This window comes from Phaenicophaeus curvirostris, unplaced genomic scaffold (assembly GCF_032191515.1).
Source record: "Phaenicophaeus curvirostris isolate KB17595 unplaced genomic scaffold, BPBGC_Pcur_1.0 scaffold_84, whole genome shotgun sequence".
Taxonomy (NCBI): domain Eukaryota; kingdom Metazoa; phylum Chordata; class Aves; order Cuculiformes; family Cuculidae; genus Phaenicophaeus; species Phaenicophaeus curvirostris.
In genome coordinates, this window is record NW_027206706.1 from 709,291 (window position 1) to 731,396 (window position 22,106).

General features: G+C 63.6%; 1 protein-coding gene across 1 annotated transcript in view; it reads right to left on the minus strand.

Moving 5' to 3' along the window:
• Nucleotides 1-20,439, minus strand: part of ATP2A1 (ATPase sarcoplasmic/endoplasmic reticulum Ca2+ transporting 1) — a 39,331-nt gene extending 18,892 nt beyond the window's left edge. Inside the window, exons 1-12 of the mRNA XM_069882157.1 lie at nt 20,279-20,439; nt 16,873-16,890; nt 16,101-16,183; nt 14,997-15,101; nt 13,629-13,767; nt 11,558-11,638; nt 11,037-11,122; nt 6,508-6,805; nt 5,083-5,249; nt 3,830-3,918; nt 1,662-1,764; nt 1,416-1,547 (exon numbers count right to left, since the gene is read on the minus strand). Coding sequence (XP_069738258.1) covers nt 1,416-1,547; nt 1,662-1,764; nt 3,830-3,918; nt 5,083-5,249; nt 6,508-6,805; nt 11,037-11,122; nt 11,558-11,638; nt 13,629-13,767; nt 14,997-15,101; nt 16,101-16,183; nt 16,873-16,890; nt 20,279-20,396 — 1,419 coding nt within the window. The 5' untranslated portion in view covers nt 20,397-20,439. The remainder of the gene's footprint in view (nt 1-1,415; nt 1,548-1,661; nt 1,765-3,829; nt 3,919-5,082; nt 5,250-6,507; nt 6,806-11,036; nt 11,123-11,557; nt 11,639-13,628; nt 13,768-14,996; nt 15,102-16,100; nt 16,184-16,872; nt 16,891-20,278) is intronic.
• Nucleotides 20,440-22,106: the final 1,667 nt, after the last annotated feature.

A 22,106-nucleotide genomic window follows, 5' to 3' on the forward strand; every position in this document is an offset into this window, starting at 1 on the left:
GAAGGTCTTAGGTGGCCAAGGAACCCACGGAGAGGGTCTTAGGTGGCCAAGGAACCCATGGAGAAGGTCTTAGGTGGCCAAGGAACCCATGGAGAAGGTCTTAGGTGGCCACAAAACCCACAGAGAAGGTCTTAGGTGGCCACAAAACCCATGGAGAAGGTCTTAGGTGGCCAAGGAACCCATGGAGAAGGTCTTAGGTGGCCAAGGAACCCATGGAGAAGGTCTTAGGTGGCCACAAAACCCACAGAGAAGGTCTTAGGTGGCCACAAAACCCATGGAGAGGGTCTTAGGTGGCCACAAAACCCATGGAAAGGATCTTAGGTGGCCACAAAACCCACGGAGAAGGTCTTAGGTGGCCAAGGAACCCATGGAGAAGGTCTTAGATGGTCAAGGAACTCATGGAGAAGGTCTTAGGTGGCCAAGGAACCCATGGAGAGGGTCTTAGGTGGCCAAGGAACCCATGGAGAAGGTCTTAGGTGGCCAAGGAACCCATGGAGAAGGTCTTAGGTGGCCACAAAACCCATGGAGAAGGTCTTAGGTGGCCACAAAACCCATGGAGAAGGTCTTAGGTGGCCACAAAACCCATGGAGAAGGTCTTAGGTGGCCACAAAACCCATGGAGAGGATCTTAGGTGGCCACAAAACCCATGGAGAAGGTCTTAGGTGGCCAAGGAACCCATGGAGAAGGTCTTAGGTGGCCAAGGAACCCATGGAGAGGATCTTAGGTGGCCAGGGAACCCATGGAGAGGATCTTAGGTGGCCAGGGAACCCATGGAGAGGGTCTTAGGTGGCCAAGGAACCCATGGAGAAGGTCTTAGGTGGCCACAAAACCCATGGAGAGGGTCTTAGGTGGCCAAGGAACCCATGGAGAGGGTCTTAGGTGGCCAAGGAACCCATGGAGAGGGTCTTAGGTGGCCAAGGAACCCATGGAGAGGGTCTTTGGTGTCCACAAAACCCATGGAGAAGGTCTTAGGTGGCCAAGGAACCCATGGAGAGGGTCTTAGGTGGCCAAGGAACCCATGGAGAAGGTCTTAGGTGGTCAAGGAACCCATGGAGAAGGTCTTAGGTGGCCACAAAACCCACGGAGAAGGTCTTAGGTGGTCAAGGAACTCATGGAGAAGGTCTTAGGTGGTCAAGGAACCCAATGAGAAGACATGAGGAGGCTTCGAGGTGGTCAAGGAACCCATGGAGAGGGTCTTAGGTGGCCAAGGAACCCATGGAGAAGGTCTTAGGTGGTCAAGGAACTCATGGAGAAGGTCTTAGGTGGCCACAAAACCCATGGAGAAGGTCTTAGGTGGCTCCGGGGCATCAAGGAACCCAGTGAGAAGGTATCAGGAGCTTGGAGGTGGCCATGGTGGCCAGGGAGGTGGCCCAGGAGGCCCAGGAGGTGGCCGCGGTGGCCCAGGAGGGACTCACGGAGTTGCAGGCGTTGGCCCTCTCCACCTTGGAGAGGCTGCGCACGTCGGTGTTGAAGACGTTCATCTTCTCCACCAGGCAGGTGAGGGCCGTCTCGGTGGCTTCGCCGACCTTCTCGTAGATGCCCTTGGACTTTGGGGAGGGGGGGGACACGGGGGTCACCGAGGAGCCACCGGTGGTGGCCTCGGCTCCAGGAGAAGGAGGAGAAGGAGGAGGAGGAGGAGGAGGAGAAGGGACCACACGGACCTCGTTGTAGTCGAGGGAGGAGTCGTTGCAGAGGGCGCAGATGGTGGCCAACTCCACCAGCCCGTCAAACTGCCCCGACCGCACCGGCTTCTCCTGCTTCAGCCTGGGGGACGCGGGGACATCATGGAGGGGACACGCCGGACCTCCCGGGGGCCTCCAGGAGCTCCTCCCGAGAGCCTCGTGGAGGCCACACGGTTCTCCAGGAGCTCCTGAGAGCCTCGTGGATCTTCTAATGATCTCCAGGAGCTCCTGAAAGCCCCATGGATCTTCTAATGTTCTCCAGGAGCTGCTCCTGAGAGCCTCGTGGAGGCCACAAGGTTCTCAAGATGCTCCTGAGAGACTCGTGGAGGCCACAAGGTTCTCCAGGAGCTCCTGAGAGCCCCGTGGATGTTCTAATGATCTCCAGGAGCTCCTCCTGAGAGCCTCGTGGAGGCCTCAAGGTTCTCCAGGAGCTCCTGAGAGCCCCATGGATCTTCTAATGTTCTCCAGGAGCTCCTCCTGAGAGCCTCGTGGAGGCCACAAGGTTCTCCAGGAGCTCCTGAGAGCCTCGTGGATGTTCTAATGATCTCCAGGAGCTCCTGAAAGCCCCATGGATCTTCTAATGTTCTCCAGGAGCTGCTCCCGAGGGCCTCGTGGAGGCCTCAAGGTTCTCCAGGAGCTCCTGAGAGACTCGTGGAGGTCACAAGGTTCTCCAGGAGCTCCTGAGAGCCTCGTGGATGTTCTAATGATCTCCAGGAGCTCCTCGTGAGAGACTCGTGGAGGCCTCAAGGTTCTCCAGGAGCTCCTGAGAGCCCCATGGATGTTCTAATGATCTCCAGGAGCTCCTGAAAGCCCCATGGATCTTCTAATGTTCTCCAGGAGCTGCTCCCGAGGGCCTCGTGGAGGCCTCAAGGTTCTCCAGGAGCTCCTGAGAGACTCGTGGATGTTCTAATGATCTCCAGGAGCTCCTGAGAGCCCCATGGATCTTCTAATGTTCTCCAGGAGCTGCTCCTGAGAGACTCGTGGAGGCCACAAGGTTCTCAAGATGCTCCTGAGAGACTCGTGGAGGCCACAAGGTTCTCCAGGAGCTCCTGAGAGCCCCGTGGATGTTCTAATGATCTCCAGGAGCTCCTCCTGAGAGACTCGTGGAGGCCTCAAGGTTCTCCAGGAGCTCCTGAGAGCCTCGTGGATGTTCTAATGATCTCCAGGAGCTCCTGAGAGCCCCATGGATCTTCTAATGTTCTCCAGGAGCTGCTCCCGAGAGCCTCGTGGAGGCCACACGGTTCTCCAGGAGCTCCTGAGAGACTCATGGATGTTCTAATGATCTCCAGGAGCTCCTGAGAGCCTCATGGATGTTCTAATGATCTCCAGGAGCTCCTGAAAGGCCCATGGAGGCCCCGAGGTTCTCCAGGAGCTCCATGGATGTTCTAATGTTCTCCAGGAGCTGCTCCTGAGAGATTCGTGGAGGCCTCAAGGTTCTCCAGGAGCTCCTGAGAGACTCGTGGATGTTCCAATGATCTCCAGGAGCTCCTCGTGAGAGACTCGTGGAGGCCTCAAGGTTCTCCAGGAGCTCCTGAGAGCCCCATGGATGTTCTAATGATCTCCAGGAGCTCCTGAAAGCCCCATGGATCTTCTAATGTTCTCCAGGAGCTGCTCCCGAGAGCCTCGTGGAGGCCCCGAGGTTCTCCAGGAGCTCCTGAGAGCCTCGTGGATGTTCTAATGATCTCCAGGAGCTCCTGAGAGCCCCATGGATCTTCTAATGTTCTCCAGGAGCTCCTCCCGAGAGACTCGTGGAGGCCTCAAGGTTCTCCAGGAGCTCCTGAGAGACTCGTGGAGGCCCCAAGCTTCTCCAGGAGCTCTTGAGAGCCCCATGGATGTTCTAATGATCTCCAGGAGCTCCTGAAAGCCCCATGGATCTTCTAATGTTCTCCAGGAGCTGCTCCCGAGAGCCTCGTGGAGGCCTCAAGGTTCTCCAGGAGCTCCTGAGAGCCTCGTGGATGTTCTAATGATCTCCAGGAGCTCCTGAGAGGCCCATGGAGGCCCCGAGGTTCTCCAGGAGCTCCATGGATGTTCTAATGTTCTCCAGGAGCTGCTCCTGAGAGATTCGTGGAGGCCTCAAGGTTCTCCAGGAGTTCCTGAGAGCCTCGTGGAGACCCCACTGTCCCCCAGGACCCCCCCGAGCCACTCACACTTCTCCTTCGGGGGCGTAGGTGGAGCCGGTGATGGAGAATTCGTTGAGGGAGCAGACGTCGCCCTCCACCTTGTCCACGATGAACATCTGGGGTGGGGAGAAGACAAAGAGGGTCTTAGGTGGCCAAGGAACCCATGGAGAAGGTCTTAGGTGGCCAAGGAGGGGCTCCTGGAGGAACCAAAAGGGACCTGAGGAGCTCCTAGAGGAACCAAAGGGGCTCCTGGAGGAACCAAAGGGACCTGAGGAGCTTCTGGAGGAACCAAAAGGGACCCGAGGGGCTCCTGGAGGAACCAAAAGGGACATGAGGAGCTTCTGGAGGAACCAAAGGGACCTGAGGGGCTCCTGGAGGAACCAAAAGGGACATGAGGAGCTCCTGGAGGAACCAAAAGGGACCCGAGGGGCTCCTGGAGGAACCAAAAGGGACCTGAGGAGCTTCTGGAGGAACCAAAAGGGACCTGAGGAGCTCTTGGAGGAACCAAAGGGGCTCCTGGAGGAACCAAAGGGACCTGAGGAGCTTCTGGAGGAACCAAAAGGGACCTGAGGAGCTCCTGGAGGAACCAAAAGGGACCTGAGGAGCTCCTGGAGGAACCAAAGGAGCTCCTGGAGAAACCAAAGGGACCTGAGGGGCTCCTGGAGGAACCAAAAGGGACCTGAGGAGCTCCTGGAGGAACCAAAGGGACCTGAGGAGCTTCTGGAGGAACCAAAAGGGACCTGAGGGGCTCCTGGAGGAACCAAAAGGGACCTGAGGAGCTTCTGGAGGAACCAAAGGGACCTGAGGAGCTTCTGGAGGAACCAAAGGGACCTGAGGAGCTTCTGGAGGAACCAAAGGGACCTGAGGGGCTCCTGGAGGAACCAAAGGGACCTGAGGAGCTTCTGGAGGAACCAAAAGGGACCTGAGGGGCTCCTGGAGGAACCAAAGGGACCCGAGGAGCTCCTGGAGGAACCAAAAGGGACCTGAGGAGCTTCTGGAGGAACCAAAGGGGCTCCTGGAGGAACCAAAAGGGACCTGAGGAGCTCCTGGAGGAACCAAAGGGACCTGAGGAGCTCCTGGAGGAACCAAAGGGACCTGAGGAGCTCCTGGAGGAACCAAAGGGACCTGAGGGGCTCCTGGAGGAACCAAACGGACCTGAGGAGCTTCTGGAGGAACCAAAGGGATCTGAGGAGCTCCTGGAGGAACCAAAAGGGACCTGAGGGGCTCCTGGAGGAACCAAAAGGGACCTGAGGGGCTCCTGGAGAAGCTCGAGGACCCACCTTGCAGACGGACATCTGGTTGGTGGTGAGGGTCCCGGTCTTGTCGGAGCAGATGACCGAGGTGCAGCCCAAGGTCTCCACCGAGGGGAGGCTCCTGACGATGGCGTTTTTCTTGGCCATGCGCCGCGTCCCCAGGGCCAGGCAGGTGGTGATGACGGCCGGGAGCCCTGCCGAGAGGCCCCAGGGCATCAGGGATGGGGTTGGAGGCATCTCCAGACCTTCTGGGATGGGGTCTGGAGGCCCCAGGAGATCAGGGATGGGGTTGGAGGCATCTCCAGACCTTCTGGGATGGGGTCTGGAGGCCCCAGGGGATCAGGGATGCGGTTGGAGGCATCTCCAGACCTTCTGGAATGGGTTTTGGAGGCCCCAGGAGATCAGGGATGCGGTTGGAGGCACCTCCAGACCTTCTGGAATGGGTTTTGGAGGCCCCAGGAGATCAGGGATGGGGTTGGAGGCATCTCCAGACCTTCTGGGATGGGGTTTGGAGGCCCCAGGAGATCAGGGATGGGGTTTGGAGACCATAGGGGATCAGAGGTGGGGTTTGGAGGCATCTCCAGACCTTCCGGGATGGGGTCTGGAGGCCCCAGGGGATCAGGGACGGGGTTTGGAGGCCATAAGAGACCAGGGATGGGGTTTGGAGGCATCTCCAGACCTTCCGGGAGGGGTTTTGGAGGCCCCAGGAGATCAGAGATGGAGTTGGAGGCATCTCCAGACCTTCAGTGATGGGGTTTGGAGGCCCCAGGGGATCAGGGACGGGGTTTGGAGACCATAGGGGATCAGAGATGGGGTTTGGAGGCATCTCCAGACCATCAGGGACGGGTTCTGGAGGTCCCAGGAGATCAGGGCTAGGGTCTGGAGGCCGTAAGAGACCAGGGATTGGGTTGGAGGCATCTCCAGACCTTCCGGGATGGGGTCTGGAGGCCCCAGGAGGTCAGGGATTGGGTCTGGAACCCATAAGAGACCAGGGATGGGGTTTGGAGGCATCTCCAGACCTTCAGGGACGGGTTTTGGAGGCCCCACGGGATCAGGGATGGGGTTTGGAGACCATAGGGGATCAGAGATGGGGTCTGGAGACATCTCCAGACCTTCACGGATGGGTTTTGGAGGCCCCAGAAGGTCAGAGATGGGGTTGGAGGCACCTCCAGACCTTCTGGAATGGGTTTTGGAGGCCCCAGGAGATCAGAGATGGGGTTGGAGGCATCTCCAGACCTTCTGGGATGGATTTTGGAGGCCATAAGAGACCAGGGATGGGGTTTGGAGGCACCTCCAGACCTTCAGGGACGGGTTTTGGAGGCCCCAGGAGATCAGGGATGGGTTCTGGAGGCCCCAGAAATCAGAGATGGGGTTGGAGGCATCTCCAGACCTTCCGGGACGGGTTTTGGAGGCCCCAGGAGATGAGGAACGGGGTTGGAGGCATCTCCAGACCTTCGGGGATGGCGGCCACGGCCAGGGCGACGGCGATTTTGAAGTAGTAGATGGCGCCGCGGATCCAGGAGCCGCCGTGGACGGGGTCGTTGAAGTGGCCGATGTTGATGAGCCAGACGGCGACGCAGATGAGGGAAATGACCTTGGAGAGCTGCTCCCCGAACTCGTCGAGCTTCTGCTGCAGCGGCGTCTTGTCCTGCTCGGTGGCCGCCATCTCGTCCCGGATCTTCCCGATCTCCGTGTTCACCCCCGTGGCCACCACGATGCCCACGGCCTTGCCCGCCCCGATGTTCGTGCCCTGCGGGGGTCAGGGGACACCAGGGGACACGTGAGGTGGGGTTTGGGGACACCAAGGGACACGTGAGGTGGGGTTTGGGGACACCAGGGGACACGTGAGGTGGGGTTTGGGGACACCAGGGGACACGTGAGGTGGGGTTTGGGGACACCAGGGGACACGTGAGGTGGGGTTTGGGGACACCAGGGGACACGTGAGGTGGGGTTTGGGGACACCAGGGGACATGTGAGGTGGGGTTTGGGGACACCAGGGGACGTGGGGTGGGATTTGGGGACACCAAGAGACTCCAGGAGACACGTGAGGTGGCATCTGGGGACACCAGGGGACACCAGGGGACACATGGGGTGGGATTTGGGGACACCAGGGGGACGTGGGGTGGGGTTTGGGGACACCAGGGGACGTGGGGTGGGGTCTGGAGGACATGAGGGGACACGAGGTGGGATCTAGAGGACACGAGGGGACACGAGGTGGGATCTGGAGAACACCAGGGGACATGGGATGGGATCTAGAGGACACCAGGGGACATGGGGTGGGGTCTGGGGACACCAGGGGACATGAGGTGGGATTTGGGGACACCAGGGGACGTGGGGTGGGGTCTGGAGGACATGAGGGGACACGAGGTGGGATCTAGAGGACACGAGGGGACACGAGGTGGGATCTGGAGAACACCAGGGGACATGGGATGGGATCTAGAGGACACCAGGGGACATGGGGTGGGGTCTGGGGACACCAGGGGACACATGAGGTGGGATTTGGGGACACCAGGGGACACATGAGGTGGGGTCTGGGGACACCAAGAGACTCCAGGAGATGTGGGGTGGGATCTAGAGAACATGAGGGGACATGGGATGGGGTCTGGGGGACATGAGGGGACGTGGGGTGGGGTTTGGGGACACCAGGGGACACATGAGGTGGGGTTTGGGGACCCCAGGGGATGTGGGGTGGGGTCTGGAGGACACGAGGGGACACGAGGTGGGGTTTGGGGACACCAAGAGACACCAGGGGACACATGGGGTGGGATTTGGGGACACCAGGGGACACGTGAGGTGGGGTTTGGGGACACCAGGGGACGTGGGGTGGGATTTGGGGACACCAGGGGGACGTGGGGTGGGGTTTGGGGACACCAGGGGATGTGGGGTGGGGTCTGGAGGACACAAGGGGACACGAGGTGGGGTTTGGGGACACCAAGAGACACCAGGGGACACATGGGGTGGGGTTTGGGGACACCAGGGGATGTGGGGTGGGGTCTGGAGGACACGAGGGGACATGGGGTGGGATCTGGAGGACACCAGGGGACACGAGGTGGGGTCTTGAGGACACCAGGGGACATGGGGTGGGATCTAGAGGACATGAGGTGGGGTCTGGAGGACACCAAGGGACGTGGGGTGGGATCTAGAGGACATGAGGTGGGGTTTGGGGACACCAGGGGACATGGGGTGGGGTCTTGAGGACACCAGAGGACATGAGGTGGCGTCTTGAGGACACCAGGGGACGTGGGGTGGGGTCTGGAGGACACCAGGGGACGTGGGGTGGGGTCTGGAGGACACCAGGGGACGTGGGGTGGGGTCTGGAGGACACCAGGGGACACATGGGGTGGGATTTGGGGACACCAAGAGACTCCAGGAGACGTGGGGTGGGATCTAGAGGACATGAGGGGACACGGGATGGGGTCTGGAGGACATGAGGGGACGTGGGGTGGGGTTTGGGGACACCAAGAGACTCCAGGGGACACATGAGATGGGATTTGGGGACGCCAGGGGACATGGGGTGGGATCTGGAGGACACCAGGGGACACATGGGGTGGGATTTGGGGACACCAGGGGACACGAGGTGGGGTCTGGAGGACACCAGGGGACGTGGGGTGGGGTCTGGAGGACATGAGGGGACATGAGGTGGGGTTTGGGGACACCAGGGGACACCAGGGGACACATGAGGTGGGATTTGGGGACACCAGGGGACACGTGAGGTGGGGTTTGGGGACACCAGGGGGACGTGGGTGGGGTTTGGGGACACCAAGAGACACCAGGGGACACGTGAGGTGGGGTTTGGGGACACCAGGGGACGTGGAGTGGGGTCTGGAGGACACGAGAGGACACGGGGTGGGATCTAGAGGACACCAGGGGACATGGGGTGGGGTCTGGGGACACCAGGGGACACATGAGGTGCGATTTGGGGACACCAGGGGGACGTGGGGTGGGGTTTGGGGACACCAAGAGACTCCAGGAGACGTGGGGTGGGATCTAGAGAACATGAGGGAACATGGGGTGGGGTCTGGGGGACATGAGGGGACATGGGGTGGGGTTTGGGGACACCAAGGGACACATGAGTTGGGGTTTGGGGACACCAGGGGATGTGGGGTGGGGTCTGGAGGACACAAGGGGACACAAGGTGGGGTTTGGGGACACCAAGAGACACCAGGGGACACATGGGGTGGGATTTGGGGACACCAGGGGACACGTGAGGTGGGGTTTGGGGACACCAGGGGACACGTGAGGTGGGGTTTGGGGACACCAGGGGACGTGGGGTGGGGTCTTGAGGACACCAGGGGACATGAGGTGGCGTCTTGAGGACCCCAGGGGACGTGGGGTGGGGTTTGGGGACACCAAGAGACACCAGGGGACACGTGGGGTGGGGTTTGGGGACACCAGGGGACACGTGAGGTGGGGTTTGGGGACACCAAGAGACACCAGGGGACACGTGAGGTGGGGTTTGGGGACACCAAGAGACACCAGGGGACACGTGAGGTGGGGTTTGGGGACACCAAGAGACACCAGGGGACACATGGGGTGGGATTTGGGGACACCAGGGGACACGTGAGGTGGGGTTTGGGGACACCAGGGAACGTGGGGTGGGATTTGGGGACACCAAGAGACTCCAGGAGACACGTGAGGTGGGATCTGGGGACATCAAGAGACACCAGGGGACACATGGGGTGGGATTTGGGGACACCAGGGGGACGTGGGGTGGGGTTTGGGGACACCAGGGGATGTGGGGTGGGGTCTGGAGGACACGAGGGGACACACGAGGTGGGATCTGGAGGACACCAGGGGACATGAGGTGGGATTTGGGGACACCAGGGGACGTGGGGTGGGGTCTGGAGGACATGAGGGGACACGAGGTGGGATCTAGAGGACACGAGGGGACACGAGGTGGGATCTGGAGAACACCAGGGGACATGGGATGGGATCTAGAGGACACCAGGGGACATGGGGTGGGGTCTGGGGACACCAGGGGACACATGGGGTGGGATTTGGGGACACCAGGGGGACGTGGGGTGGGGTTTGGGGGCACCAAGAGACTCCAGGAGACGTGGGGTGGGATCTAGAGAACATGAGGGGACATGGGGTGGGGTCTGGGGGACACGAGGGGACATCGGGTGGGGTTTGGGGACACCAAGGGACACGAGGTGGGGTCTGGAGGACATGAGGGGACATGAGGTGGGGTTTGGGGACACCAGGGGACACCAGGGGACACATGAGGTGGGATTTGGGGACACCAGGGGACACGTGAGGTGGGGTTTGGGGACACCAGGGGGACGTGGGGTGGGGTTTGGGGACACCAGGGGACATGGGGTGGGATTTGGGGACACCAGGGGACGTGGGGTGGGGTCTGGGGACACCAGGGGACACATGAGGTGGGGTTTGGGGACACCAGGGGACACGTGAGGTGGGGTTTGGGGACACCAGGGGACATGGGGTGGGGTCTTGAGGACACCAGGGGACATGAGGTGGGGTCAGGGGACACCAGGGGACATGAGGTGGCGTCTTGAGGACCCCAGGGGACGTGGGGTGGGGTTTGGGGACACCAAGAGACTCCAGGAGACACATGAGGTGGGATCTGGGGACACCAAGAGACACCAGGGGACACATGGGGTGGGATTTGGGGACACCATGGGGACGTGGGGTGGGGTTTGGGGACACCAGGGGATGTGGGGTGGGGTCTGGAGGACACCAGGGGACGTGAGGTGGGGTCTGGAGGACATGAGGGGACATGAGGTGGGGTTTGGGGACACCAGGGGACACCAGGGGACACATGAGGTGGGGTTTGGGGACACCAGGGGACACAAGGTGGGGTCTGGAGGACACCAGGGGAAACGGGATGGGACGTGGAGATGACCGGTGGGACCTGGGGACGCCGGGGGACACACGAGGCGGGGTCTGGGGACACTAAGAGACACCAGGGGACACACGAGGCGGGGTCTGGAGGACACCAGGGGACACGGGGTGGGACTCACGGAGAAGAGCATGTTCTTCTTGTCCTGGTTGACGGCGCGCGGGTCGGGCACGGGCTCCGTGTGCTTGATCACCGACACCGACTCCCCTGTGCGCCCACACCAGTGCCACCGGGGCCACCAGGGCCACCAGGGCCCCTCCCAGGGCCACCAGGGCCACCAGGGCCACCTCCCAGGGCCACCAGGGCCTCCTCCCAGTCCCTCCCAGTCCCTCCCAGTCCCCTCCCAGTCCCCCCCAGTCCCCTCCCAGTCCCCTCCCAGTCCCTCCCAGTCCCCTCCCAGTCCCTCCCAGTCCCCTCCCAGTCCCCCCCCCAGTCCCCTCCCAGTCCCCTCCCAGTCCCTCCCAGTCCCCTCCCAGTCCCCCCCCAGTCCCCTCCCAGTCCCCTCCCAGTCCCTCCCAGTCCCCTCCCAGTCCCTCCCAGTCCCCTCCCAGTCCCTCCCAGTCCCCTCCCAGTCCCCCCCCAGTCCCCTCCCAGTCCCCTCCCAGTCCCTCCCAGTCCCTCCCAGTCCCCCCCCGTGCTCACCAGTGAGGATGGACTGGTCGACCCTCAGCGTGGTGGATTTGATGGAGATGATGCGGATGTCGGCCGGGACCTTGTCACCCACTGGGGGGAACTGGGCCTTACTGGGAGCCCCGGGGGGTCACTGGGAGCTCCTGGGGGTCACTGGGAGCTGCTGGGGGGTCACTGGGAGCTCCTGGGGGTCACTGGGAGCTGCTGGGGGGTCACTGGGAGCTGCTGGGGGGTCACTGGGAGCTACTGGGAGCTCCCAACACTTACTGGGGGTCACTGGGAGCTGCTGGGGGTCACTGGGAGCTGCTGGGGGGTCACTGGGAGCTCCTGGGGGGTCACTGGGAGCTGCTGGGGGTCACTGGGAGCTGCTGGGGGGTCACTGGGAGGTCCTGGGGGTCACTGGGAGCTGCTGGGGGGTCACTGGGAGCTGCTGGGGGGTCACTGGGAGCTCCTGGGGGGTCACTGGGAGCTGCTGGGGGTCACTGGGAGCTGCTGGGGGGTCACTGGGAGCTGCTGGGGGGTCACTGGGAGCTCCTGGGGGTCACTGGGAGCTCCTCGGGGGTCACTGGGAGGTCCTGGGGGTCACTGGGAGCTGCTGGGGGGTCACTGGGAGCTCCTGGGGGGTCACTGGGAGCTGCTGGGGGGTCACTGGGAGCTCCTGGGGGTCACTGGGAGCTGCTGGGGGGTCACTGGGAGCTGCTGGGGGTCACTGGGAGCTCCTGGGGGTCACTGGGAGCTGCTGGGGGGTCACTGGGAGCTGCTGGGGGTCACTGGGAGCTGCTGGGGGGGCACTGGGAGCTGCTGGGGGTCACTGGGAGCTCCTGGGGGTCACTGGGAGCTGCCGGGGGGTCACTGGGAGCTGCTGGGGGGTCACTGGGAGCTGCTGGGGGTCACTGGGAGCTCCTGGGGGTCACTGGGAGCTGCTGGGGGTCACTGGGAGCTGCTGGGGGGTCACTGGGAGCTCCTGGGGGTCACTGGGAGCTGCTGGGGGGTCACTGGGAGCTGCCGGGGGGTCACTGGGAGCTGCTGGGGGGTCACTGGGAGCTGCTGGGGGTCACTGGGAGCTCCTGGGGGTCACTGGGAGCTGCTGGGGGGTCACTGGGAGCTGCTGGGGGTCACTGGGAGCTCCTGGGGGTCACTGGGAGCTGCTGGGGGTCACTGGGAGCTGCTGGGGGGTCACTGGGAGCCCCGGGGGGGTCACTGGGAGCTGCTGGGGGGTCACTGGGAGCTGCTGGGGGTCACTGGGAGCTGCTGGGGGGTCACTGGGAGCTCCTGGGGGTCACTGGGAGCCGCTGGGGGGTCACTGGGAGCTCCTGAGGGTCACTGGGAGCCCCGGGGGGGTCACTGGGAGCTGCTGGGGGTCACTGGGAGCTGCTGGGGGGTCACTGGGAGCTCCTGGGGGTCACTGGGAGCCGCTGGGGGGTCACTGGGAGCTCCTGAGGGTCACTGGGAGCCCCGGGGGGGTCACTGGGAGCTGCTGGGGGGTCACTGGGAGCTGCTGGGGGTCACTGGGAGCTCCTGGGGGGTCACTGGGAGCTGCTGGGGGGGTCACTGGGAGCTCCTGGGGGGTCACTGGGAGCTGCTGGGGGGTCACTGGGAGGTCCTGAGGGTCACTGGGAGCTCCTGGGGGTCACTGGGAGCTCCTGGGGGGTCACTGGGAGGTCCTGAGGGTCACTGGGAGCTGCTGGGGGGTCACTGGGAGCTCCTGGGGGGTCACTGGGAGCTGCTGGGGGTCACTGGGAGCTCCTGGGGGGTCACTGGGAGCTGCTGGGGGGTCACTGGGAGCTGCTGGGGGGTCACTGGGAGCTGCTGGGGGTCACTGGGAGCTGCTGGGGGGTCACTGGGAGCTGCTGGGGGTCACTGGGAGCTCCTGGGGGGTCACTGGGAGCTGCTGGGGGGTCACTGGGAGCTGCTGGGGGGGCACTGGGAGCTCCTGGGGGTCACTGGGAGCTGCTGGGGGGTCACTGGGAGCTCCTGGGGGTCACTGGGAGCTGCTGGGGGGTCACTGGGAGCTGCTGGGGGTCAGTGGGAGCTGCTGGGGGGTCACTGGGGGGTCACTGGGAGCCCCAGGGGGGTCACTGACCGGCCACCTCGGCGATGTCCCCGGGGACGAGGTCGCGCGCCTTGATCCTCTGCACGGCCTTGCGGTCGGCGCGATAAACCTTCCCCATCTCGGGCTCGTACTCCTTGAGCGCCTCGATGGCGTTCTCCGCGTTCCGCTCCTGCCGCCCCGGGGACCCCGGGGGACAGCGGGGACACCACAGGGACACCACGGGGACAGCGGGGAGGGCCATAGGGACGTCAGGGACACCACGAGGACGGCAGGGACACCACGGGGAGGGGGAAGAACATCAGGAGAACGTCGGAGGAGACCAGGAGAACGTCAAGGAGAGGTTGGGGACACCACAGGGACATCGGGGACACCATGGGGACGTCACAGGGACAACGAGGAGGGCCATAGGGACATTGGGGACACCACGGGGAGGGTGAAGAACATCAGGAGAACATCAGAGGAGACCAGGGGAACGTCAGAGAAAACCAGGAGAACATCAAGGAGATGTTGGGGACATCGGGGACACCATTAGGACATCAGGAACGGTCATAGGGACATCGGGGACACCACAGGGACAGCAGGGACACCATGGGGAGGGTGAAGAACATCAGGAGAACATCGGAGGAGACCAAGAGAACATCAAGGAGCATCAAGGGGATGTTGGGGACATCACAGGGACACCATGGGGACATCAGGAAGGGCCATAGGGACGTCAGGGACACCACAGGGACAGCAGGGACACCACGGGGAGGGTGAAGAACATCAGGAGAACGTTAGAGGAGACCCCAACCCCATCCCCACGTCCCCAACCCATGTTCCCACATTCCCCTGATGTCCCCAACCCCATCCCCACGTCCCTACGTCCATCCCAATGTCCCCAACCCATGTTCCCGTGTCCCCTTGATGTCCCCAACCCCATCCCCACGTCCCCGCCTCCATCCCCACGTCCCCAACCCATGTTCCCACATTCCCCTGATGTCCCCAACCCCATCCCCACGTCCCTACGTCCATCCCAATGTCCCCAACACATGTTCCCATGTCCCCCTGATGTCCCCAACCCCATTGTGATGTCCCCAACCCCATTGTGATGTCCCCAACCCACGTCCCCGTGTCCCCCTTGATGTCCTCAACCCCATTCCCATGTCCCTACGTCCATCCCACTGTCCCCAACCCATGTCCTTGTGTCCCCATGATGTCCCCAACCCCATCCCCACGTCCCCAACCCCATTGTGACGTCCCCACCTCCATCCCCACGTCCCCAACCCCTGTCCCCGTGTCCCCGCGATGTCCCCAACCCCATTCCCATGTCCCTACGTCCATCCCACTGTCCCCACCCCCTGTCCCCGTGTCCCCGCGACGTCCCCAAGCCCGTCCCCGCTGTCCCCACTGTCCCCTCACCTGCCAGACGCCGACGATGGCGTTGGCCACGAGGATGAGGAGGATGACGAAGGGCTCCACGAAGGCCGTGATGGTCTCCTCGCCCTCCTCGAACCAGGCCAGCACCTTGGGGACACGCGGTGACACTCGGTGGGGGGGGGAGCTCAGCTGTCACCAAACCCCCCCCGGAGTGTCCCCAAGAGCAGCTGCCGACACCCGAGCCGACACCGGATCCGCCGCCACGAGGTCACCGGCAAGGACACCGCGGCCACCGCCCCCCACGCGGCCCCTCCGAGTGTCCCCAACCCTGTCCCCAACCCCATCGCGATGTCCCCAACCCCATTGCAATGTCCCCAACGCGGTCCCCAACCCCATCGCGATGTCCCCAACGCGGTCCCCAACCCCATTGAGATGTCCCCGACCCCACTGAGATGTCCCCAACCCCGTCTCCAACCTGTCCCCGTGTCCCCAACCCCATCTCTGTGTCCCCAACCCTGTTCCCAACCCCATCATGATGTCCCCAACCCCATCCCCATGTCCCCAACCCTGTCCCCAACCCCCATCATGATGTCCCCACCACCATCCCCATGTCCCCAACCCTGTCCCCAACCCCATCATGATGTCCCCAATCCCATCCCATGTCCCCAACCCCATCCCCATGTCCCCAACCCTGTCCCAACCCCATTGAGATGTCCCCAACCCCATCCCCAACCCCACTGTGATGTCCCCAACCCCATCCCCGTGTCCCAAGCCCGTCCCCAACCCATCGTGATGTCCTCAACCCCATCCCCATGTCCCCAACCCTGTCCCCAACCCCATCATGATGTCTCCAACCCCGTCCCCAACCCTATCACAATGTCCCCAACCCCATTGAGATGTCCCCAACCCCATCCTGATGTCCCCAACCCTGTCCCCAACCCCACTGTGATGTCCCAACCCCATCCCCAACCCATTGTGATGTCCCCAACCCCATCATGATACCCCTAACCCCATCCCGTGTCCCAAGCCTGTCCCCAACCCCATCGTGATGTCCCCAACCCCATCGTGATGTCCCCAACCCTGTCCCCAACCCCATTCCCACGTCCCCAGCCCATCGCGCCGTCCCCCGTCCCCAGCGTCACTCACGAAGGAGATGCAGGCGGCGAGGAGCAGGATGCGCACCAGGAGGTCCTCGAACTGCTCCACCACCAGCTCCCAGATGGACTTCCCTGCGCGGGGGGGTTGGGGACATCGGGGGACGTTCCGAGGGGATTTGGGGACGTTTGGGGACGTTCCGAGGGGATTTGGGGACGTTTGGGGACGTTCCGAGGGGATTTGGGACGTTCAAGGGGATTTGGGGACGTTTGGGGACGTTCCGAGGGGATTTGGGGACATTCTGAGGGATTTGGGGACATTCAAGGGGGATTTGGGGACACTCGGAGGGGATTTGGGGACATTCAAGGGGATTTGGGACGTTTGGGGACATTCCGAGGGGATTTGGGGACGTTCAAGGGGATTTGGGGACGTTTGGGGACGTTCCGAGGGGATTTGGGGACATTCAGCGGGATTTGGGGACATTCAGAGGGGATTTGGGGACATTCAGTGGGGATTTGGGGACACTCAGAGGGGATTTGGGGACACTCAGCGGGATCTGGGGACACTCAGCGGATTTGGGGACACTCAGAGGGGATTTGGGGACATTCAAGGGGGATTTGAGGACACTCAGTGGGATTTGGGGACACTCAGAGGGGATTTGGGGACACTCAGTGTGATTTGGGGACACTCAGTGTGATTTGGGGACACTCAGAGGGGATTTGGGGACATTCAGCGGGATTTGGGGACATTCAGCGGGGATTTGGGGACACTCAGCGGGATTTGGGGACACTCGAGGGGATTTGGGGTCCCCAGACGCTCTCACCTTCCTCCGCCGGGAGCTCTGTGGGGACAAAGAGGGGACACGTTGGGGACACACAGCGCGATGGCAGCCCCGACACCCCCCCCATGTCCCCAAATGTCCCCAGATGTCCCCAGACCCCCCCCCGCGATGTCCCCACAGCTCCACGCGCTCCGTATCTGCTCGTGTCACCCATGTCCCCATCGTCCCTCTGTCCCCCCATGTCCCCTCGATGTCCCCAACGTCCCCCATCGCTCCACGTCCCCAATGTCCTCAGTGTCCCCAACGTCCCCCGATGTCCCTGTCCCTCTTGCCTCCCGATGTCCCCGTGTCCCCGTGTCCCCCGATCTCCTGCCACGTCCCCATGTCCCCCCAATGTCCCCAACGTCCCCATTCCCCCAATGTCCCCAGTGTCCCCCAAGTCCCCATGTCCCCCTGTCCCCCCAATGTCCCCATTCCCCCTCATGTCCCTATGTCCCCCGATGTCCCCATGTCCCTCTCACGTCCCCCAATGTCCCCGTGTCCCCCATTCCCTCCACCTCCCCCGTCCCTCAACGTCCCCATCCCCAACGTCCCTCAATGTCCCCAACGTCCCTCAACGTCCCCATCTCCCCCGTCCCCCTGATGTCCCCCTGTCCCCCAAGTCCCCATGTCCCTCAACGTCCCCAGCTCCCCTGTCCCCCAATGTCCCCCAAGTCCCCATGTCCCCAACGTCCCGATGTCCCCAACGTCCCCATGTCCCCCAACGTCCCCCTGTCCCCCAATGTCCCCCTGTCCCCCATTCCCTCCATCTCCCCGTCCCTCAATGTCCCCATTCCTCTGACCTCCTTCAACGTCCCCCAAGTCCCCATGTCCCCGTCCCCCGATGTCCCCCGTCCCCCAATGTCCCATTCCCCCTCACGTCCCCCAATGTCCCCAACGTCCCCAATGTCCCTGTGTCCCCCAAGTCCCGTGTCCCCATCTCCCCCTGTGCCCCAATGTCACCCAATGTCCCTGTGTCCCCCAATGTCCCCCAGTGTCCTCATGTCCCCAAGTCCCCCAATGTCCCCAAGTCCCCCAATGTCCCCATGTTCCTCAACGTCCCCGTCTCCCCCGTCCCCCCAATATCCCCCTGTCCCCTCCATCTCCCCCAATGTCCCCTGCGTCCCCGTGTCCCCTCTCCCCGTTGTGTCCCCACTTCTCGAGGTCCCTCCACACCTGCTCGGGGCTCAGCCCCCCGTGTCCCCTCCATCTCCCCAACGTCCCCCGCGTCCCCATCTCCCCCTGTCCCCCAATGTCCTCATGTCCCCCAATGTCCCCATGTCCCCCATTCCCTCCACCTCCCCCTGTCCCTCAATGTCCCCATCCCCAACGTCCCTCAATGTCCCAAGTCCCCATCTCCCTCAACGTCCCATCTCCCCCTGTTCCCCAATATCCCCAATGTCCCCGTGTCCCCAATGTCCCCAAGTCCCCCAATGTCCCCTGTCCCCCAATGTCCCCCAAGTCCCCGTGTCCCCCAATGTCCCCAATGTCCCCCAAGTCCCATCTCCCTCAACGTCCCCATCTCCCCCTGTCCCCCAATATCCCCCAATGTCCCCTGTCCCCAATGTCCCCGTGTCCCCCAATGTCCCCCAATGTCCCCCAATGTCCCCCAAGTCCCCAATGTCCCCATGTGTCCTCATGTCCCCCAATGTCCCCCAATGTCCCCCAAGTCCCAATGTCCCCCAACGTCCCCGTGTCCCCCAACGTCCCCGTGTCCCCTCTCCCCGTTGTGTCCCCACTTCTCGAGGTCCTCCACACCTGCTCGGGGCTCAGCCCCCCGTGTCCCCTCCATCTCCCCCAACGTCCCCCGCGTCCCCATCTCCCATCCCCCAATGTCCTCATGTCCCCCAATGTCCCGTGTCCCCCATTCCCTCCATCTCCCCCTGTCCCTCCACGTCCCCATCCCCAACGTCCCTCAATGTCCCCATGTCCCCATCTCCCTCAACATCCCCGTCTCCCCCTGTCCCCCAATATCCCCCAATGTCCCCCTGTCCCCCAATGTCCCCCAAGTCCCCCAATGTCCCCCAAGACCCCAATGTCCCCCAGGTCCCAATGTCCCTCAATGTCCCCCAAGTCCCCGTGTCCCCCAACGTCCCCCAATGTCCCCCAAGTCCCCATCTCCCTCAACGTCCCCATCTCCCCCTGTCCCCCAATATCCCCCAATGTCCCCCTGTCCCCCAATGTCCCCGTGTCCCCCAATGTCCCCCAGGTCCCCAATGTCCCCCATGTCCCCAAGTCCCCCTGTCCCCCAATGTCCCCCAAGTCCCCAATGTCCCCCAAGTCCCCATGTCCCCAATGTCCCCCAATGTCCCCCAGTGTCCTCATGTCCCCCAATGTCCCCCAAGTCCCAATGTCCCCCAACGTCCCCGATGCCCCCAACGTCCCCTTGTCCCCCAATGTCTCCATGTCCCCCAATGTCCCCGTGTCCCCCAATGTCCCCGTGTCCCAATGTCCCCCAAGTCCCCCAATGTCCCCATGTGTCCTCATGCCCCCAATGTCCCCCAATGTCCCCCAAGTCCAATGTCCCCCAACGTCCCCGTGTCCCCCAACGTCCCCGTGTCCCCAATGTCCCCATGTCCCCCAATGTCCCCCAAGTCCCCCTGTCTCCCAATGTCCCTGTGTCCCCCAATGTCTCCATGTCCCCAATGTCCCGTGTCCCCTCTCCCCGTTGTGTCCCCACTTCTCGAGGTCCCTCCACACCTGCTCGGGGCTCAGCCCCCCGCGTCCCCTCCATCTCCCCCAACGTCCCCTGCGTCCCCATCTCCCCCTGTCCCCCAATATCCCCAATGTCCCCAATGTCCCCCAAGTCCAGTGTCCCCCAAGTCCCCAATGTCCCCAAGTCCCTCAATGTCCCCAAGTCCCCATCTCCTCAACGTCCCCATCTCCCCTGTCCCCCAATATCCCCCAATGTCCCCCTGTCCCCCAATGTCCCCCAAGTCCCCGTGTCCCCCAAGTCCCCCAATGTCCCCCAGGTCCCCAATGTCCCCCAATGTCCCCCAAGTCCCCGTGTCCCCAATGTCCCCCAAGTCCCCATCTCCCTCAACGTCCCCATCTCCCCCTGTCCCCCAATATCCCCCAATGTCCCCGTGTCCCCCAATGCCCTCCCCCTGTCCCCCAATATCCCCCAATGTCCCCGTGTCCCCCAATGCCCCGTGTCCCCAATGTCCCCCAAGTCCCCCAATGTCCCCAGTGTCCTCATGTCCCCCAATGTTCCCCGCGTCCCCGTGTCCCCCCAACGTCCCCGATGTCCCCCTGTCCCCCAATGTCCCCCCGTGTCCCCCGTGTCCCCTCTCACCGTTGTGGCCATACTTGTCGAGTTCCTGCGCACCTGCTCGGGGCTCAGCCCCCCGTGTCCCCCAATGTCCCCCTGTCCCCCCGTGTCCCCGCTGTCCCCCGTGTCCCCTCTCACCGTTGTGGCCGTACTTGTCGAGGTTCCTGCGCACCCCTGCTCGGGGCTCAGCCCGAGGCCCTCGCTGACGCCCGAAGTAGGCACACTCCTCCACGCTCTTGGCGTGCGCGTTCTCCATCGCGGCCCCCGCTGCCACCGTCACCGTCACCGCCGGGGGGGGCGCCGGGGGGGGACGACCAGGGGGCTTATCAGGGGACACCCCCTCCCCGCCCCGCCCCGACGTCACCGGGGGCCACCCCCCCCCCCCCCTCCTCCTACGCGGGCTCTGTCACCCCCCCATGGCCCTTGTCACCTCCCCTCGTGGCCCTTGTCACCCCCCATGTCCCTTGTCACCCCCCCAGTGCCCCATAGCCCCCCCCCACTATCCCTTGTCACGCCCCCAGTGTCCCTTGTCACCCCCCCAGTGCCCCATAGACCCCCCCCCAGTGTCCCTTGTCACCCCCCCATGTCCCCTGTCACCCCCCCACTGCCCCATAGCCCCCCCCCACTGTCCCTTGTCACCCCCCCATGGCCCCATAGACCCCCCCAGTGTCCCTTGTCACCCCCCCACTGTCCCTTGTCACCCCGCCATGGCCCCATAGACCCCCCCAGTGTCCCTTGTCACCCCCCCAGTGTCCCCATAACCCCCCCCACTGACCCTTGTCACCCCCCCAGTGCCCCATAGACCCCCCCCACTATCCCTTGTCACCCCCCCAGTGTCCCTTGTTACCCCCCCAGTGCCCCATAGACCCCCACACTGTCCCTTGTCCCCCCCCACTGACCCTTGTCACCCCCCCACTGTCCCTTGTCACCCCCCCAGTGCCCCACAGCCCCCCCCCACTGTCCCTTGTCACCCCCCCATGTCCCTTGTCACCCCCCCAGTGCCCCATAGCCCCCCCCAGTGTCCCTTGTCACCCCCCCCACTGCCCCATAGACCCCCCCACTATCCCTTGTCACCCCCTCAGTGTCCCGTCACCCCCCCACTGCCCCACAGCCCCCCCCCACTGTCCCTTGTCACCCCCCCAGTGCCCCATAGCCCCCCCCACTGTCCCTTGTCACCCCCCCATGTCCCTTGTCACCCCCCCAGTGCCCCATAGACCCCCCCCAGTGTCCCTTGTCACCCCCCCATGTCCCTTGTCACCCCCCCAGTGCCCCATAGACCCCCCCCAGTGTCCCTTGTCACCCCCCCAGTGGCCCATAGACCCCCCCCCACACTGTCCCTTGTCACCCCCCACTGACCCTTGTCCCCCCCCCCCCAGTGTCCCTTGTCACCCCCCCAGGGCCCCATAGACCCCCCCAGTGTCCCTTGTCACCCCCCCCCAATGGCCCCTGTCACCCCCCCAGTGCCCCATAGCCCCCCCCAGTGTCCCTTGTCACCCCCCCCACTGCCCCATAGACCCCCCCACTATCCCTTGTCACCCCCTCAGTGTCCCCTGTCACCCCCCCAGTGCCCCATAGCCCCCCCACTGTCCCTTGTCACCCCCCCCATGTCCCTTGTCACCCCCCCCAGTGCCCCATAGAACCCCCCCAGTGTCCCTTGTCACCCCCCCAGTGTCCCCATAACCCCCCCCCACTGACCCTTGTCACCCCCCCACTGCCCCATAGACCCCCCCAGTGTCCCTTGTCACCCCCCCAGTGTCCCCTGTCACACCCCCAGTGCCCCACAGCCCCCCCCCACTGTCCCTTGTCACCCCTCACAGCCCTTGTCACCCCCCCCCCCGTCCCCCTGTCCCCCCCCCCCGGCTATTTCTGTCACTGACTGACAGGCAGGACTGTGTGTCCCCCCCCCTCAATGTCCCCAAGTGTCCCCACCCCCCCCAGGGTCCCCGAAACCGGATCCCCCCCCCCC